General features: G+C 38.1%; 1 protein-coding gene across 1 annotated transcript; it reads right to left on the bottom strand.

Moving 5' to 3' along the window:
- Window positions 1-6,370: 6,370 nt before the first annotated feature.
- LOC141905975 (homeobox protein orthopedia-like) lies at window positions 6,371-15,201 on the bottom strand. The gene is made up of 3 exons (XM_074795107.1): window positions 15,159-15,201; window positions 13,274-13,530; window positions 6,371-6,895 (listed from the first exon to the last, which is right to left on the bottom strand). The coding sequence occupies exons 1-3, from the start codon at window positions 15,199-15,201 to the stop codon at window positions 6,371-6,373; spliced, it is 825 nt and encodes a 274-aa protein (XP_074651208.1).
- Between the last annotated feature and the right edge of the window lie 4,693 nt (window positions 15,202-19,894).

Raw genomic sequence — 19,894 nt, 5'->3', positions numbered from 1 at the left:
ATGAATGTATCTCTCTTCGATTTATTTGATTTTTCTCTTTTTACGGGCGAATTCAAATCGAGATTTAGAATGTACTACTGTTTGTCCTACGGCCAGATGAAATGTACTCGGCGTGTGCGTACCACAGAAACGACCATATGACATCCCCGTTGATTATCACGTATATCATTTCATACTCGCGTTCACCTGGTGCAGCTGCTATACTACTAGGAGCGAAAGCTCGTGCGTCAAGTAAACAAGATAACCTTTCAAGTACTGATCGTCTCGTATTTGATTCCACACCTGGTTAATACGGCTCCAACGAATCTTCCTATCATTGAGGCCTGTGGTAGAGGCATTGAATGATGTCTCATTTGCTGATTAATAGCGCTTTAGATTACAGGGTTTTTATTGAAGCGCTCTCAGATTATAAAATAAATTCTGTATTAAGTACTATTGTTAAGTAGAAGATTGCTAAGTTTTTGGTGTTTTTCACCATAACTGCGAAAATACATGTGCAGATCCATGGCTCCGCATCCTTCGTGTGTCGCACTTCCAGGGCAATATAATAAGTACGCGCTGGTTTTGGAAGTAGGACACAAACACATCATTTGTTAATTGTACATTTGCAGTGCGTGTGTTTAAAATTCTAAGAAACTATGCAATAGTCGTAAACAGCTCCGAGTGGGGGGTAATTATATGTGAGGTAGATAGGCTTCGTAAACAGGAATATTCAATTTACACTTTAAAAGTGCGCGACCAACGCATCGGATCTAGCTAGGAGACTAGCTTTACGAACCACCGCGAATACATGCGGCCAATCAGGCATTTAAAAGGCTGATAGCGTGCGACCGGGTACTATACGGCATAACGCCCTTGAAAATTGCAACTAAAACTTTTTACGATTTGACGTGTTCTTCCGTCAAATAAATCTCCTTTCTTTGTTAAAATCAGTGTAGCGTCTTGACTTCATGACAAGAAAAGTCACGAATCTTCTACCGAGCCTCGTTCGGAGTCGATCGTCTGCGACAATCTTATTTCCTGTGCGGGCGCTCGAGCTTGACGCCATAAACGTTTTTACCGCGAGTACCGGGCGGTGTGTATCCGAGCAGAGCACAGTCGGCGTCCGCCGCTGGTATGGACCGCGCCGTTCAGGAAGTGCTAGATCACGAGTGACTTGACATTGCTTTAGGCCGAATACTTCAACCGGATAATGGCCATTTATCTTCTACTGTTCTTGATATTAAGTCGCCGAGTGCGTTAGTTGCTCACGTCGGAGTGGTTGAAAAAAGTGAAGTATTCCCTTCACTGAAATTAAGATACATAATTTCACTTCATTTCAACAGCGTATCGATTTAACTAATTTTCAAAAAATTCGAACATATCTTAATTTATCATTAATGATTTTGTTGCTATTATGATGAATTTGCGGTAAATAATCGTAAAGAAAACATAATTATCGCTAAACGAAGGAATCTTTCGGAATATCCTGCTGCGCACGAGATTTTGTCGAGTTGGTGACCAGCGTCATACGCGGTGACAACATTCATCAAAACTGACAGGTTATGAATATTTTCGAAGCAGTTAGTTTTGCATGGTAATAACCTGCTTAGCGGGGATCAAAAACTACTGAATAAAATATGCCATATTTTCGAGTCTTTTGTTGCGAAGTGGACCGACATGACCACAATAGCTGTCCATTATTCTATAAAGAAGTATTTTGACAATCGGCTTATCTCATGAAAGAATATCGTTCATTCTACTGCTCGAGGGTTCTCTTGAGAAAACGGCAGCCGCGTACATTTTCTTACCATACAAATGTCACATTATCCTCAACTATATTACATATACGTAAATATTACAGCGTTGATATTGCGTATCAGTCTACGAGGTCGAATCATTGATAGCCCAGATACTTTCAGACACAACAAGTATTAGAGCATTCCCGACGCCATGGTGCCATCCTGGGCTTTAACTTATAATGGGCGCACTAGATTGTTTACCTGAACCGGAATCCAAATTTCCAAATATGTTCTTCGATTTAAACATAAAATTCTGTAAATTCGACCAATGATCACATAGGAACCTGTACTTAAAATCAAACTGCCTCTTTCGCACAGACAGGTGTGGTATGGCTTCGTAAGGGACACCAAATCAAAACATATCAAATCTGCATATCAAATAAATAACAGGGACAATCCCTATTCTAAGATAAGAAAATCTATGTATCAGAGAAGATTTACGATTGAAATGAAAAATAAACTCTAGTTTTGATACGATACTGGTCGGTATTCTCAGAGAACTGATATTGTGATTACGACATGAGAGGAGATAGCATCAATACAACGGCGGCGGCGGCAAAGCATTACCGTAAAATCGACTGTTGGCCAATCATATCCATATCAACATTGATTTCTTTTCATTACTAGCACCGGATGATAGATAATTGCCGTGAAATTATATTCATCATCGGAACACGAATGAATGAATGAGGACACAACTACACTATACTTCATATCATCCATGGCCGTCTAAGATTTTCGTGCAATGGTTTTCTCGGCTGTCGATGTTGACTTCGACAATATCAAATTTTTATTTATCTTTGTCGTTCATGGTTGCGCTGATAGAACCACCTTATTTTTAGACCTTCAGCGTTTCTTCGTGGTTCGATCAATTTTGGTTTCCAACTTTTGCTAGATTTTCGACATTTTTGTATGGAATGGTTTTGGATCTGATTTAGGTTTCTTATGATCATCGACCGGGTTCGCGTTCGATACGATACCACGTTCGCGTGTAGTCACGCATTTTAATTAGTAGATTTTAAGAGTTTGTATTCGCTATGATTACGTGCGACCCGGAGTCTCCAGTCGTCGTATGGAGTATGTGGAAGTTGCGGAGGAAATTAGTTTGAAAAACAAACGTCGTCATCCAATCACGGCTTAATAGAGAGTGAATGGGGTTTAAGCTGCTTTAATATCGCGACTTCAGTTCTATTCTATACAACAGGATATTAAATGGTATCAGTCTTCATTCGCCGGCAAAGCAGTAACAGCCAGAACAGAAGATTCGCTGAACGAAACGGAAATACAAAGTTACCCACCGTCGGTTGACGGCGGGCCAGGGGGTCTGTCATACAATATCTGACCGGCATTAAATTCGTGCAATATTTTCAGCAACCAGAATAAAAGAAGCAGTCGCAATGCCGAATCGAAATGACTAATGATACATCAGTTATTATTATTATAAAATGAGATATCAAATTTCACAGGCAATTAACAAAGTATCAATAAAATGTCAAACAGTCAATATAATGATACATGTTACAGAATACATTTGATGCCTCTTAGAGTTACCACTATGAAATGAACGATATCACTAACATTGACAAAATGGGTTTGCAAGAAGATACCCACTCTTACATAAACCATGGACTCGAAAACGAAGAGTCCATGCTTAAACTGTCTGCGGAAAAAATGTAACTGGTTTGGTGTTGAAAAAAAATCACAGTGTTTAGAGTTCATGAAAAAGTAAGGGATATAAACATAAGTATATATTGTATTACTTGTAGAAGTCGCAAGGCTACCAAATGAAATTATCCCAGATGAATATCCTCTCTAGATAAAGACATTGCATTCCTTTTTTTATGATTCAGTTATTCAAAATATCTTATTCATAATATTTTTAACGAATTGAGCTTTCGTAAATTTCGGAGTTTCTTTAAAAAAGCGCGACAGTGAAGTGGAATGTTAATAAGAATACAGTGTACTTCGGTAACATCATTCATTGTAAACCACCCCGCCGCCGCTGTTGGCATCCATTTCATCATTCTGCGTTTAATGGCAGTAGGAAAATTCATGAAGGCCGGCGTCTCTATAATATGTAAAATGAAATGGCAGTCGAAACAGTAGTTGGGTACAATTTATTCGCGGCACGATTTGTTGACATGCAATCGAGCCATTAAGCCATTTTCTCGTCGATTTACGATTCTCGATTTTGTCGTTTTTGCAACGTGCCAAAGTTTGAGTAATTTCATTGGAAATTCATGGGCTTCTTGGCGTGTGCGTCGGACGGCTCTGCGACATAAAAACGAAATGATGGCGTATTAATTGCGTATTAGGCGCGTTGTAATGCGCGGTTCGTAACGTACTGAAATTCAACCGCTGGGAACAACACCGCGAATCTGCCAGAGAACGAATATTTTATACACACTTTATAATTGACAATAAATTCCATCCGAGCAGCTGCTTTCGGTATCCTCCGTCGTCTAGTTAATGCTTGAGTACATTGAAGTTCTATCAAATTAAATCCACTATCTCCAGTTTTAATTACTGGTAAAAGTAGTAATTTTAGATTTGATAGCTTACCTCCTTTCATGTAGAGCGTTGATTTTCTATAAAAATCCATCATTTTGAATAGCATGGCACGGCATTGCAGCTATGTTTTTTAGATTTGATATTTTTCCTCATGTAATTTAGAGCGTTGGTGAACAGTCGTAAACTCAGCTCCATGTAATCTGCTGAACCTTGTTTCATCCTAAAGATATCCTTATTGGCTATAGGAAGTGGGATGCCAGGGATATTCGCATTTCGAAAACTTGTCCCTATCCAGTTCCACAGCTCTGCAAACAATTGTGGAACTACAGTTGTCAGTAACCAATGATTTAACCCCAATTGTCAGTTTACAAGGACCCAACTCAAATGGGTGATTGGGATGCATGGGGCAAATCGTAAACTCTGATTCCCGATAAGATGGCATGAACACTGAGATTAGTTAACTTATTAGTCAACCCAATACTTCCATGTGGGTATATATATTGTTCAGAAACAATAGAAAAAAACGCCAAAACTGTAAATACAATTTACCAACTGTTTTATTTACTCACGTTTAGTGCCACTTTACACCTAAACAAAATTAATTTCGACGACTAAAACAACATATTATCGAATTACCTGTACAAACAAAAAAATCTATTATAATCATAGAATGAATTGATTTATCAGTATTTTAAACAGTATTATGCTACATGTAGTAATATTATGCAAATGGAGATCAAGTTATATCAGTGAATGAAATGTCTAATTCGTAGAGCCATATAGCACAGACTAGAATGTACATACCGGGATGTAATGAGGTAGCGTTTTTATGCTACAAATTGTGCTAAGAAACTCTCAAAATATTCTAAATAATGCTTTATGCTATAATCACCGAACATACATAGTGAAGACTTTGGTTGGATAGATAGTATTTCCGTTAATTAACCATAGCCTCTATCTCATAGAATGTTTACGCGCAGAATTTCCCACGTGTTTAGAAAAAATCGTATCATACATTCATTTAGAAAATATAACGAAAATATTATGATTATTATTGTTATTATTATCATGTTTTGTACACGTGATGACTAGTCTTTTCCAATTCATAGTTATAATGTCATATATTATATATTTATATATATATATTTATAAAAGTTCTGCCTTTGTATGTACAACGAAAATTGTTCGAAGTTTGCTCGCTAGGTCTCGCGGGTATGACGTCACCGAAATGGGTAAAAAATTGTCCCGCGGTGAATTCTTTCAAGCATCGATCGAAAGTAGAAAATGAAAGATATCCATCACTTCAATCCGAATCTCGACTAGATGATTATATAGTTTTCTTTACCAAGCCGTCAACGAGCGTCACAATTCACAGACATCAATTTCGATTCGTTTTTCAGTTCATTACTTTGAATGAAATATGTTTATTTTCCTGAAATGACCACCGTATCAAGTCCGATCGGATGTATCTTTTCCGAGTCCCGAATTTCTTAAATACGTTTATTAAGTCTGCGAAATAACGTGGCTCCCCTCGAAATGTTCTGTTGGCGCCACTTTTACCCATTCGCCTCATTTCTCACCAATAATGCGTTATACCTGTTAACAAAAAAATGAAGTTATAGTTTGGCTGAATAAACCGGTTTCAGTGAGAGCTAAAAAATAAACGTGTTTATTCCAGCAGTGTGCAACGAATGATGCTCTCCGATATCTAACCATTGGGCAAACCGACCCGGCCCTAATTCTAACATATAATATTCGTTATTTTCATTTAGGTTTTGATGATAGGACGATGAGCTTTATTTGCAGGTAATGGTAGGAAAATTCATCTTTACCGACGAACATTTTGATACATTTATCTCAACCTTATTACTACATTTCTCTGCGAATTACCACGAATTGCGTGGAAAATGAGACTTCATTTGATTCACACTGTTGGAGTAAACTATTAGTATATGTATATATATATATATATGGCTACATTCTAATTCAGCTATTGTTCAAATTTCTGTGATTCTACTACTGGCAATAGGCTGAGACCCCCTTAACTTATATTATTATTATTACCCAGCAAGATTAGCCTATCGAAACCCGGTGACAGTAGCTGAATGTTCCAGTGCTTTGCGCCGTAAAGAAGCAATGCTTGTACCCCGCCAAGTTTCCCCTAAATCCTGCATGTTGCACGTCATCTGCGACGTCACCGACGATGAAGACGTCTGATTGGAGAGTGGTGATGGACACGTGGTAGTCGTCACGCAATATGGCGACGAGTACATGGTTCCGTTATTAGAGGAAGCTAGTGTATTATTGTGCAGGCTGACTGCAGATGGCGAACCTATTCCTGCCATGCCCATTGACGACGATAGAGATTGTCCAATTCCCTGACGAGGTAACGTCGGAGGCAAAGCTAGCGGGCCTCCACCGGGCATCTGCGACATTGGTCCCATTCCGGTCCAGCGAGAATCGCCGGGATTGAACCCGCAGAACGTCTCGTTCATAGCGAACGGTGACAGTCCATGAGAAGGAAGTAGTGCGCCGGGTGTGCGAAATACGTTCGTTGTCTTCTTGCGTTTCTTCCATTTTGCTCGTCGATTCTGGAACCAGACCTGCAAAATATCAAATTCGAACATAGCGTTAGACAAGAGAACGAAAAGAGTCAAAACACCTAGAAGAAAAGTCAGGTGATTGAAAAAACATGTTCTAATATCAAATCGAGAATGGACGAAAATAGAGCTGTCGCTTAATTGCTTTTCGCATTTCCTAAAAACCCTTTTTGGCGCTTTTTATTGAAACGGCACAACCTTTGCTTTCAGCGAGATAGTCAGTTTGACTCACTGATAATCCCCTTGCCTAGTTAAATATTCCCTGTCACTGACGTTTTCCTTCTGCTTGGCTCTGACTATGACATCCCTAATTGTTAAATTGCATGACAAAATCGGGCGGAAATCCGCTGTGAGATGGACCGATGTTGGATGATTTCCACGCTGTTTGGCGAGTTACCATCGCATCGCCTTTCCAGTCACTAGACCCGCGTGTATCTAGTAAATTAAGTAAATAAACTGCCTCCAACTTGTAATATCATTACGGATTCAAATTAAGTTATTTTTCACCGGCAAGCTTTTGTGTTTTGATACATGGCGAAAAAAGCGGAGATGAGACGCCGTCGATGGTTAACAGGAAGGATTTTGAGCTTTAGCAAACACTGACTTTGTATAAGAATAAGACGCTTTTATTGAATGGCGGATACGATTTCTAATGGTTGAGTCGAAATTATTCATGGTTATCATTTGTGCAGGCGGGTTTACGCGGTGTTGGAACCCGCCGAATACGTGCCAAACGTGACAATGCATCATTTAAACGTTCGTTCACCTATCGCTTTGATTGATAAATAATTTCGCCCAAAAACTAATATGTGAAGGCGACGCTAATCTATTGTATAAACAAAGCACTTCAAAATGAAATAAATGATGAGATTGTTCTCTTAAAAGTTAGCCGATCTGTTACAGCGTCTGTAGTAAGCTGTGTGCGTGCGGGAAAATATGAAAATAGAAACGACGAAGCTACGTCTCGCGCTAATTAATGATCAGACTGCAAATACCAATTTACCGCAGATAAAATCGTTTATCCCGAAATCTTAATTGTATAATAGATGGGCGACGATAGAGTTGTTTTTCTAGCAGCAATGTTCAGCTTTATCTTGTCATCAAACTTCTCGAGGTGACGTTCTATTGTTCGCCTAGTCGAAATGAAGACTAATGCCGTGGACAAATTACGATTTAACGACTGCTATAAACGAGATAATGTGTCAGTGATTGTGGAGTCTGCGAGTTGACAGAGGTCGTAGGTCGTGTAATCACTGGATGCGATTATCAGCCAGGATTATCTGGTGAATTGTTAGCTTATAGTTGATATTGGCTTAATAGATCGTATATTGGGTTACGGCTATATTTGACAGTACTAAACCGGCTGAGTAGGTGAAAAATACACTAACCGCAAAGATTTTGGCATAATTGAATGACAACACTACGGTTGAGTACATAACTAATTCTTTGAATATCTTAAAAACGTATCATGCTTATAAGCAATAGGGCTGAGGGTAATGAATCTAATCTTAAGTCATGCGCTCGATTTTAAAGCATGCTCCTCTGACAGTGTGGCCACTTGATGTTCTCTCCCGCCTCCTGCTCCAACAGACCAATTTGGTACAAACCACCAAACGATATCGATGCCATTTTTCATACTTTTTTTAATTGAATTGATTATCTAATTCGCCCCGAACTGGTTTCACCGGAAATAGAATTCCCGAGCGGCTAGAGAGATGTAGTCGGTGTCGCTTTTTTTAAGCCGGGAATAAAATCGCAGGCGTGTTGTTTTAAACAAGGAACTCCGAGACGGAGTGTCGTAGACATGCCATGTGTGCTCGCATGATTAAGCAAACATGATTCCAACCGGTTCCTGGTGACGGAACGCGCAGCTCTGTAGCCGAGTAATTCCTATCAGGGGGATACGGATGTTGTGTGATGGAGATGGCGAGCGCTTGCACGATGTTGTCAGGCCGTATCCCCGAGGTGTCATCGTTGAGTCTTGCCGCCATCGCGTCGATATCGCCGATGACCTTTTATAGTTTCGATGTTATCACGAATATCACACGACGAGCAGTCGAAGTCAGTTTGATGATTTAATATCAAGTCGACAAAAACTTCAGTTTTTGCGTCATCCTCTCATCATCTAAGTAATTCCGTTCTTTATTTCTAATTTCATTTTCATTTCTTAGTGGTTACTGAATTAGGACTGCTGTTCATTATAACAATGTCAATTTGATTCATAATCGATTTAGTCAGTTTCAATCGAAGTAGCATATTTTGCCTAGGATATGTGAGTTTTTTCTATGCTCTTTGCGACGATCTTTTATCAAGTTATCACTAGATAGATTAAAACTGTTTTTTCTTTTCTCGGTAATAGAATGAATTTATAATTTTTTTCAGTTCAATTCAATTCATAAACAGTTATGATAAAGATACTCATTATGAATGACAACAACATTTTCTGAGAAATCGCCCACTATTTCATTATAGCTCTTGTAAATATTTCTTTCATCATATCATCATGAAGCATGTTATATGTTTTTATGGAGACGACCTTTTTTTCAAAAATACTCCACGTGGCATGTGAACACAAGTCGTCACTGATCGTTTGAGGTCCGGGTGCGGTGTAGAACATCTTAATCGATTTCCATCATCGTCGACGTTTCACAAGATAAAACAGAGACACACCCAAAGATACCTATATTCAGCTAGCACCAAAATGCCAAGGAAATAAATTACCTAATGGGTTGATAAATATAAGGCAATTGATGGCCCCCGAAGCAGTTTCGGGAACGCATGAACACCCCGCATACTTAGACATAATTCCTTTTAAGAAAATCGAACTCCGGAGACGAAACATGAAAAACAAAGTGATAAAAGCTATTTGTCACTGACGCTATTCCAAGAAATTACCAATCTTATAAATTTAGAGTAATTTCATTTTTTCAATGGGATGACATAAAAGTAATCGAATATACGTAAATTGGTGTGTTAAACTTTAATAAAATCCCTTCAAGTTATCGGTTAATAAGTACCGTTGAAGAGTTTTATTCTAAACTATCAGTTTAAAGAGATCAATTGTACTGTCTGGAATAGTAAATACGCCTCTGTGAACGTATCGACGAATGAAAGAATTGATCAGAGTATGCTACCGTATAAAATAATGATAAAGGTCGAAAAATTAATTATTAGACATCAAAACCATCTGCCACGATATAAAGAGGATAAATACAAATACGGTACTGTATGGGACGCTTTTTGAGTGCTCAGTCATCGACCACTTAGAAGCAATTATCTCCGACTTATTGTGGTAAAATATGATTTGTACTGCGATTAGCACTTATCGAAGACGAAGTAGGCTCAAGTCGCTCGGCAATTAACCGTCAAAGGCTCTTATCGTCAGAAGCCGGCCACCGATAACACCGACTAAGGGTAATTCAACTAGATTGAACTGATTGAGAGGATTCACAGGCAGAAAAATCTGATTATCTTTGGAGTGGTATCAAACCGACTGGATAGATAATTATCTGGGGCTAGTATCGCTCCCGCGTAAACGCGAGCTAATCAAATCCAGTTAAAATGGCGGGAAAAGCAATGTCGCCTGATGGAAATTTTGCGCGTGATTTCGCGCCATTTTGATATCTTGATTCGGCATCGCGATGCAAATCCCAAAGAGGCCCCCATCCATCAAACCAAAGCAATACCAAACCGAAGTATGGGCTCCCTGTAGAGGCGCGTTAGGTAAATTATGCATAGGTGAGTAGATAAAAGGTACCATAGATCTTTAATTAACTGCGATAGAAGGAAGGCTATTGTCTGGTTGATATAAATTACGATTCCACAGAGAATCACCGTACATCAACTCCGAATAGAAGTGAGAAAATGGGCTATTTGCAACAGAGATCTGTCCATTAACGCGTGGTAACGTTCCGTCGAACAACAATGGATGACACGCGTTCTACGCCTTACGTTTTCGACATCCAAACGTGACACCTCTTTGTCAATGCAGAATTAATATTAACGGTTTGATTCTTGACCAAAACATTTCGTTCATTGATGTCATAATGTCCACATCGCACAAGTTTACAATTATTCTACGTTTCATAGATTCCTATAACGAGTCATTGTGATACTGTGCAAATGAAGACATCGCTTTAGAATCATAATCCACACGCTTGAAGTGCAATCAATAATTTCACTTTAAACTGATGTGCTAGAGAGGAGGAACAAATTGAATAGATAGAATTTTGGATATGTTTTGATGAAGAAATTGTATTTTAAGATCTAGAATTAGAAACTTAGAAGAAAAATTCTTTGCTTAGATTTGCTTAGATTAACATTAGATCAAATCAGACAAATCGTCTATATGACCAATACACGAGTGGGATTTCATTTGAGGAATTACGGTACCGTATTGGCGATTCATTACCGGGTGTTACTCGATAATTATGGCCACCGAGGGATGATGGTAGCACTGACCATTACAACGGGTTAAATAGCCAATGTCCATCGTGGGGAATGGACAGCAATGGTCATTAGTAGCCCAGTCACACCAGGCGAGATCGTAAAATCTTGATTAATCATCACCGATACTCCATAAATACGACCGAATATTATAAATATTTAATGCCGACATGAAAACATTTTGTCTACTAATTATACGGATGAAGGTGTTTGCGGCTGACTATGTGAGTGGTTTCTAATGGCGTTTCGCTTAATTACAGACGGTTGCTGATTTTTCCTAACCGTTTTATGACCCGCTCTAGGTATAATTTGTGTCGCAAAGCTGTCATCTCATCGCTTTATTTCCGCACAACGGCCAAAAATTAGACAGATGCACAATTTCTACTAAATGCGTGAATATTGTCGTATCACCGACAAATAAATATTCAAATAGATATTTTCCAAATACCAAATTTGATTCACGCCTGCCACGATTTACACCAAATGATGTTATTCTCGTTCAGGCTTGAATGATTTTTTTTCAGATTCGAGTTGAAAACGCAACTAAATTCATTATATCGCGGCTGACTGTAACATTTCATCACAAAGCGATTTTTTTCTTTCACATATTTATATATATACATATGTATGTAGCGTGGTGATGCGCACACGTGCACTGGTTTATCGCGACAATAGAATGAAACCGTCGAAAATATCGAAGTCGGCAGTGAAAGAAATACAACTAAACAAAGGCGACGTATAGGGTTTCATCGAATACCGGTGAAAGCTATGTGCTCATTTAAAAAAAGCATAAACCCGTCCGTAGGCTTAATGGACATAAATTATCCGCTAATTTATGAAATACGCTCCCGCGTTTCCATCGCAAAAGCTATCCGGCAATATCCCGAGGCAAAACTATTATACTATTATCCTCCAATTTAGTCAATTTGGCGATCTATTTAAACGCTATGAGAATTACGATTGAGAAATAATGTATATACTCGTTTTCGTATAATGGATATACGGACGAAATGTATACGCTCTGTAAGGATGACAATATGAATATATATATATATATATATGAATTTACATAATGCAGTGGTAATTCGTTTTGACAGATCAAAGTAAGCTGTTTTCTGAATTTTCTAGATTGATGACTTTTAATGGCATGATTCAACATGGCGTATGATAACGAGAAAATTAATTGTAGAGACCTCAGAACTCCAGTCTTCGTTGTAATTTCTAGAATTTCAAGAGCGTGGCAAAAACCTATTAAAACTCCGTAAAATGTATCTTTAAGTTTGTTTAATCTAGAGTCGTGATCTTATTAAGAATTTGGATACGAACGAATCGAAATTTCCTAATTTCACAGTGGCATATATCATTATAGATTCATAATCATTTTGTTCAAACGTAAATAAATTTGGAATTGGAAACATTAAGTCATCTTTTCTGAAATTTACGACGATCTTTTGTTTGTCAACTTCTTTGTGTGATATCATAATACAAAACTGCGTAGAATTTAAAGTACGCTGTAATTTGTTGCACCACACCCCGTAGCAAAATACAATATGGATTTGACGTGTTGGATGTATCATTCAAATCTAATAAGATTTCAGAACAATTTATTTTCTAAAGTCTATTTTAACCTATATTTTTGTTCTTAAGATAAATTGAATTACGTATTCATCTATTTCATGCGAAAATACAACTAATGATGTTAAGAATTCATAGATAAAAAAATATAAATATCGAACATATTTCTATATTTCTGAATCTGTAAGAGTTCATCGAATGAATGGTTACATTATTCTTGAAAGAATGATAATTATGTATTAAGTGTTAGATACATCAACATAGAAAAATGACACCATCGAGCCTGGAGCCTGGATACCTCAATAACGGGAGAAACCCGGGAGAAAGTTGGAAGTTAATGCGATATTTAATGATTCCTACCTGCACTCTAGATTCGGTTAGACCGATCCTCATGGCCATCTCTTCTCGCATAAAAATGTCGGGATAATGCGTCTTGGCGAAACTGCGTTCTAGTTCGTTCAGTTGCGCCGGGGTGAACCGGGTTCGATGCCGCTTTTGTTTAGCCGGTTTGTCTGAGTCGTTGTTTTCGTCGGTGTTATTGTTACTGTGAGTTAAAATCGTGTTATTGTCTGATCCACCTGGCAGCAGACCGTTCTCTTTAGGAATCATCCCGTGACCTCCGCCACCAAGATCTTTCATACCTAGAAATACAGAAGATACGACATATTAAAATTTATATTATTCAAATGGAAATATTTTGATTCAATTTAATTTCGCACGTATAGATACGAATAAAACTGGATCGAGAATATTAGATTGCAAATAACAAATCGATGAAATACAATAAATGGATAGCAAAATCTGAATGCCGTTATATTGACGTTTAAAAAATATGTCCTATTGACAAATAGCAACGATCAGTAAATATACAACCTATAATGGGGCATTAACGAAAATTGAAAAATAACTAATCAGTTAGATTAATAGATTACTAATCCGTGCTGGAAATTCAGAATAAGCAAAAAACCTATTTAAAATGTACACGATGCCCTCGCTTTACTTCAAAATAACCTGAACAAAATAATGAAATTACGATTAAAGACATTAATGATAAAATAACTATCGCTTACGTGAAAAATCGAACGGTTTGTATTTAACCTCCTCGGAATAAAGCGGAAACTTGTGCGAAACCGCGAGCGCCTCGTGCTCGGTGGAGATGTTTAGATGCGGAGACATCGGCATGACTACTGATCAAATCAGTTCTACAACTTGACAATTTATACCCGATACGAGCCCGGGTAGGTTGGGTCTATTGTTACTGTGTTTAGTATCCTTTCATTAACACATCGCAGAAATGCGAATCGGCGCGTGCGAGGTGCGTGCGCGGGTTATTGTACTCGGCAACCTATTGAAGAAATTCGGTTGAAACCTACCGCGCATCCCCCGGCGAGCCGTACACAAAATTTAGCCCCTTGTAAATTTCTAAACAATGCCAGAATCAGTATAGGCATTGATTATACCATAGAGATTTGTTTAAATTGTAAGATTAAGCTTTAACGATCCATATAGGCCCGTTTACGACACCTTAAACACTAAGCTTGTCGCCCGCAGTTCGCTGAATTCAAGAAAATTTGCTAGTTTTTGACGCCCGATGTATTAATTTCATCCGAAATAAACTCGTTCATTTATGTTTGATTACTTGCGCTAAACATTATGATCATCGAATTAATTATGTTTACTGAGAAAATGGTTTACACGCTGTTCAGGTATTGGTAACCAACTCAAGCGAAACGTAATGTCATTTCGTTTCACCAATATCAGAATGAAAACTTAGAAATGCATAATGTTTTTACTTCAATATAAAACTCATGAGATGAATAAATCCATTCGGTAAAAATGATTATTTTGAAATAGAATTTATCAAGATAAATATACGTGATGTACTAGAAATATTTTACAATAATTAGGCAATAAAATCGAATTTCTTTGATCTGACAATTAATCATTTACTTTCAATTATATATAAACTTTTAAGTTTCAAAATCATAGAGTAAATATTGAAAGAGTATTCGTCAGAAATATTCTGCGGTGTCTTGAGCGAAAGCTGGAAAAACTACTTGCTTATCGCTGGTGTTTGCCGCAAATGAGTTTCGAATTGCTTTGCGGTTATTTAATTCAGAGTTAGTAAATTAAATCACAAGCTAGCCTATCGTCAGTGCACCCGGTAATAGAAGCGCTGAGAAGAAAATTATTCTATTTGCGCCCTGCTTGTTACCGAAGACATAGGCCAAGATAGTATCACAACCCGAAGCCGAGATAAACTTACCATGCGTCGCACGAAAATCCATCATCATCGAATCTTTTGAGTTCATATGCAGACTTGAACCGGTATTTTCCATTCCAAAATAAGAAATGAGAAATTTGAGCTATTTTGGGGCCGTTTATACCGCGGTCTGACTTGGTAACATAAGAGCAAGGCTTTTAGCAGTGATAGGGAGAAACTGTCGACTTCTTAATTGACCAATCGCATTGCTACATCTCACACCTCGGAAGCCATAATTGCAATTTATTGGCGCGAATTTCTGTAGCAGACGATTTCGCGCGCGCTTTACACAAGTTCATTAATATTCATAAGGTTGCTGCCACGTTTTACTCAGAGACCGTCGAGAAAATCTAGAAATTCGCGTCTTTTGAATACAGTACTGGGTACACATAATCCGGTCGAACTTTCGACAATAACACAATTTGTTCCCGATATTCTGAGTAGCCAAAATATCGAAAAGAATAGATAGTCAATTCCTATTCCCCACTGGAAACTGAGAAGTACCCTGTTTTGATAGTTTAAAGGTACATAAGAACTATTCACAAAATGTTTTGGCTTTACCATGGTGATCTATGAGATTATGAAATTTTCCCACATGTTAATTATCACATGAAATCATGAAGTGAAAGGTGCGCCATTTAATTAGAAATGAATAATATTTGTCTTACTTTTGAAAAATGATGACGATAATGATGTTTTATATATGAATGTAGGGGTATCACAAATATGAGTATATTTAAAACGTTTAAATGCGTACGGTTTATGATAAATGATAAGTGGGCTAGTTCACTTCAATTTATACGGTTGCATTTCATTAATCTTCATCTATTGATTTCAGTCGGTAGATTACGAATGATGGAGTGATACGGATGATGCTTGGTTGCTGAATTCAAAGAATATGTCGCCTAGCTCCGCCTTATATCGACCGATTGGCGAGCAAGTCACTGATGTAGTCTGTGTCAGAATCGCCCGCCGCCAACCGCCGACCAAATCAGCGTCTCCACATCAATACCTCTAGCCGGCTCATTCATTAAGATAAATAAAATTTAGACGCTAGAAAGTAGATTTTATTACACTAGTTTGCAAGCCATGGTTACCTTAATGCGTTCGCCATTTATATAAATAATCGCTACTACAGGGCGATGTATTCACGTGCAGAAACAGTAGTATAACCACCCGGACGAGTTGTGTCTTTCACCCGACAAAAACGCACCATTTTTGACAGATTTTTTCTCTGGAATATGCACGAAATACATTGCCGTGTGGATAAGCGTTTAACATACCGCAAGGTGAGCATCAGAGAGGTTATCAATCGATGGAAATACGGGGAAAAAAGTAGAGCTAATAGCCGCCATCTTGATAAAGGCTTCTTTTTCACTACCTGAGAACTCAGATTTTCATAGTTCAAAATATACCTTATTACAGCAAATATCGCAATAACTTGACTATAAAGCTATATAATTCACCAAAAATAGAGCCATCACTGGGGTATATCCCCTTTGAATGGTGATCTCTTACCAAACGCAGTTGCGTTTTTTTAACTTATGTGATAAAGCTCAGTCATCTAAACGACAGTAGTAGCGACCAGATTGCATAACCGTTTCTACGGGGAATCAAATTTATCTATATAAATACCGCGATTGAGCTCAGCTGCGAAGATCTCTGGCGCATAATAATATCGCTATTTTCTTCGGTATATGATGTTTTGTTGGTTGGTTTAGAGATATTTCTAATGCCTATGTGGGATACTTCGGAAATATTTATTTTCGTCTATGTATAGAAAATGCCAAGACCCCTGCTGTCGGGTCAATTCTTCTCTTTCTTGAGTAATAATCAGTTAATTTCCGATATATCTTTAATCCATATTACTTTAAGGTCAACTCGTTTTAACTACTGTCGCTGTAACTTTTTGAATGACACAATTGCTCGTGTAAAATTTTTCGTGAAATGTCATCGCCGCGAGTGAAATGTGAGCATTTATAAATGTTAAAATCGAAACTGAGAAAAAATCACACGCGTGGAACTAATTTGTGACAGTGGCCCTTTCAGGCGAGTGATAGAATCTATGTATGATATATTGCCACGTGTCAATGTCATCTTTTAAAGAAGAGTTTGCAGTTATCATTCGCGATCAGTACTCTCTTCGGGCATTGACGGCGGCTCTCTCGGTTTTCTCCGCGTCCCTGTGAAGCGAGAGAATGTTTTATAATTGGGCGTTATAAATGCACTAATACAGCCCGGGGCGTTACTCCCTTGATTCAATTTCGTCTCATCGATCTTTTAGATAGATATACTTTCATGGTGAAATCCGATAAATCTATCGGAACAAATTGTATAAACAAACGCCTTTGTTTCGAATCGGTCATACGTTGGTCGAGATGAATTTCATATTTTTGTTTGGAAATATCTGAGCATATACCCTGAACTATAGGAAATCATGGGTTGGTGGTATCGTTAAAAACTTCGATATATTCACTATATTTGTAGAGTTTTGTAGGCCTATATTATTATTGACTATATTGTTATAGGCTACATTATTTCGATACGCAATAAGAAAAAAGAAGAAAAAATACAAAATTTCATATTCATGGGAAAAACGTATTTACATAATCTAATATACTTTACGTGCGTATCATTCATATGTAGAGAAAGACGACAAGCATTTACGGTAGTGAGTATGTGACAACTAAAAAGTCAGATAAATTTCGTAGAGCTTTCGTGATATTTTCTAGCTAGGTTTTCGTGACTTCTGGCAAAGATGTTATTCGTGATTTAGCTCCACACGTAAGCACGAGCCAGCGCGACACCTGTTTTGACGCCGGAATTCGAAGGGTCGCACCTGCTTCGATTTGAACGCACGCGGACCGCATTGACCGAAAGATCTTTTAGACTCCCCGTTATCATTCACAATCCCGATAATTAAAGCATTATCCACTGCAACACGACAGATTTTCCTATTGTCAACATCGTATGGAGGTTATCTATGCAGAACAATAGTTATTGACACCCGTTGTCTTTAGCCATACGGTCAACGTCCCTTCCTCGTATCTACTAATAGTAAAATCGTTAACATTCAACAATTTATCAAATAATGAATGTTTAATTAAAATGGTTTCAGCGCTCGTTTATGTGTAATTCGTTTAGAATGAAAATCATATCGTCTTAATTGATTACGTTATTTATGATGACTTGTAGTGAACATCGGCAACATGGTTTATCTCGCTGACGGCGTAACGAAACAACTCGGTATTGAAAACGAATTTCGACCACGGGTCGCGGTGGACCGGTTCCACGTGTCGAACTATACAAACAGTCTCAACATCGTCACATCTTATTCAAGTTTAATTTTGGACTGAAGCCAGTCACTGGATGCGGACACTGTATATAAATGTCTCTCAATACTTTCTTGTGACGAGAGGAAGTATAGTCTATTGCTTCATGACGAGGGAGCGATCGCTGTAGCTTTAATTGAAAGTACGCAGCACGTTGATGAGTGTAATATCGGTTGGGTATTGAATTACGAGTCGGTGCCCGCCGCTACCCCCTGTCGCCTGCGAGATTTATAAGATGTGTCGCATAATACTATACGGCGATTATCAAACAATAAGATCCGCCTTCAAGGCATAGAGAGATACATATACATGAATGCATCGATCAGCGTACGCACCAACAGTCGTGACAAACAGAGTCGTAGTTACAAAGGACCGCAAAACGTAAATGACAGTTGAAAAGAAAAAGCAAAAACAATGCATGATATATCATTACGGAGGATTTATCGATGTTATCGTTTATTAAGCTATTATGTGCGTGATGGTACAAGGTGATATTCGCACTGATGAGGCTGCGATCTGCTGTAATTGATAAATTATAGATTTCTACGGTGAAAATAAATGCTTTCCCAAAGTTTGCCCGTACCAGTTTTGCCCGTACCAGATATTAGCGCGTATCAAATTATTTAGTGTGCTTGGTAAAGGATTTGGGTTCGAAATCTTTAGGCTTATGATTGTCATAGAATGTTTTCAAGTTACTGGAGGCCGTGTAGGTCCCATACTAAAGAGAGTAAACAAGATCACGATTGAAGATATATTAGATCTGTAAATTTAGAATAATGCGTCTATTCATAGATGTATGAAGTCACAGATATTCCCCACGAGGCGTGGTGTCTTTTTCAAACGTCAAACCGTAAATAAAGCGATTTCAGGCGTAAATAAAACGATTTGATTGAAGCGTCGATATGACTTGTGATGTTCTCAAGTGTTCGGTTATTGTTCCGTATAGAATTATAAAATAATACCTGACGTGTTCGAATGCAATTGCATTACGCTCTCTCACGATTCGTCCTAAAAATAATATCAACGCGTATGTCATTCATATTGACCCGGATCGTGTTAATAAATAGAAACCCTCACTTTGACGCAGGGCGGATCCTCGTATTTTCTCTCGCCACATTCTGAAAAAAAAACTTGAGCGAAGAAATCTTACGGAGTATTCTGGAATTCTTTCATTTGGACAGCGCATCATGTTTTCGTACTAACTATATATTTCATGTTGTTTTACTCTAAAGGCAGGATACATAGCGTGGTTAAATGGTGCTGTCCTAAGAGGAAGATAGAACACGATCTGGGGGTCAATATGACTATCAGGGGCGGATCCAGAAATCTGAGCGGGGAGGGGGGGGGGGGTGTTCCCCTTACAATTTTCTTTTCATATTTCAATGA

The sequence above is a fragment of the Tubulanus polymorphus genome, chromosome 5 (genome assembly GCF_964204645.1).
Source record: "Tubulanus polymorphus chromosome 5, tnTubPoly1.2, whole genome shotgun sequence".
Classification (NCBI taxonomy): domain Eukaryota; kingdom Metazoa; phylum Nemertea; class Palaeonemertea; order Tubulaniformes; family Tubulanidae; genus Tubulanus; species Tubulanus polymorphus.
Note: the sequence above shows the minus strand (reverse complement) of the source record. Positions and strands in the feature narration are given on the sequence as shown.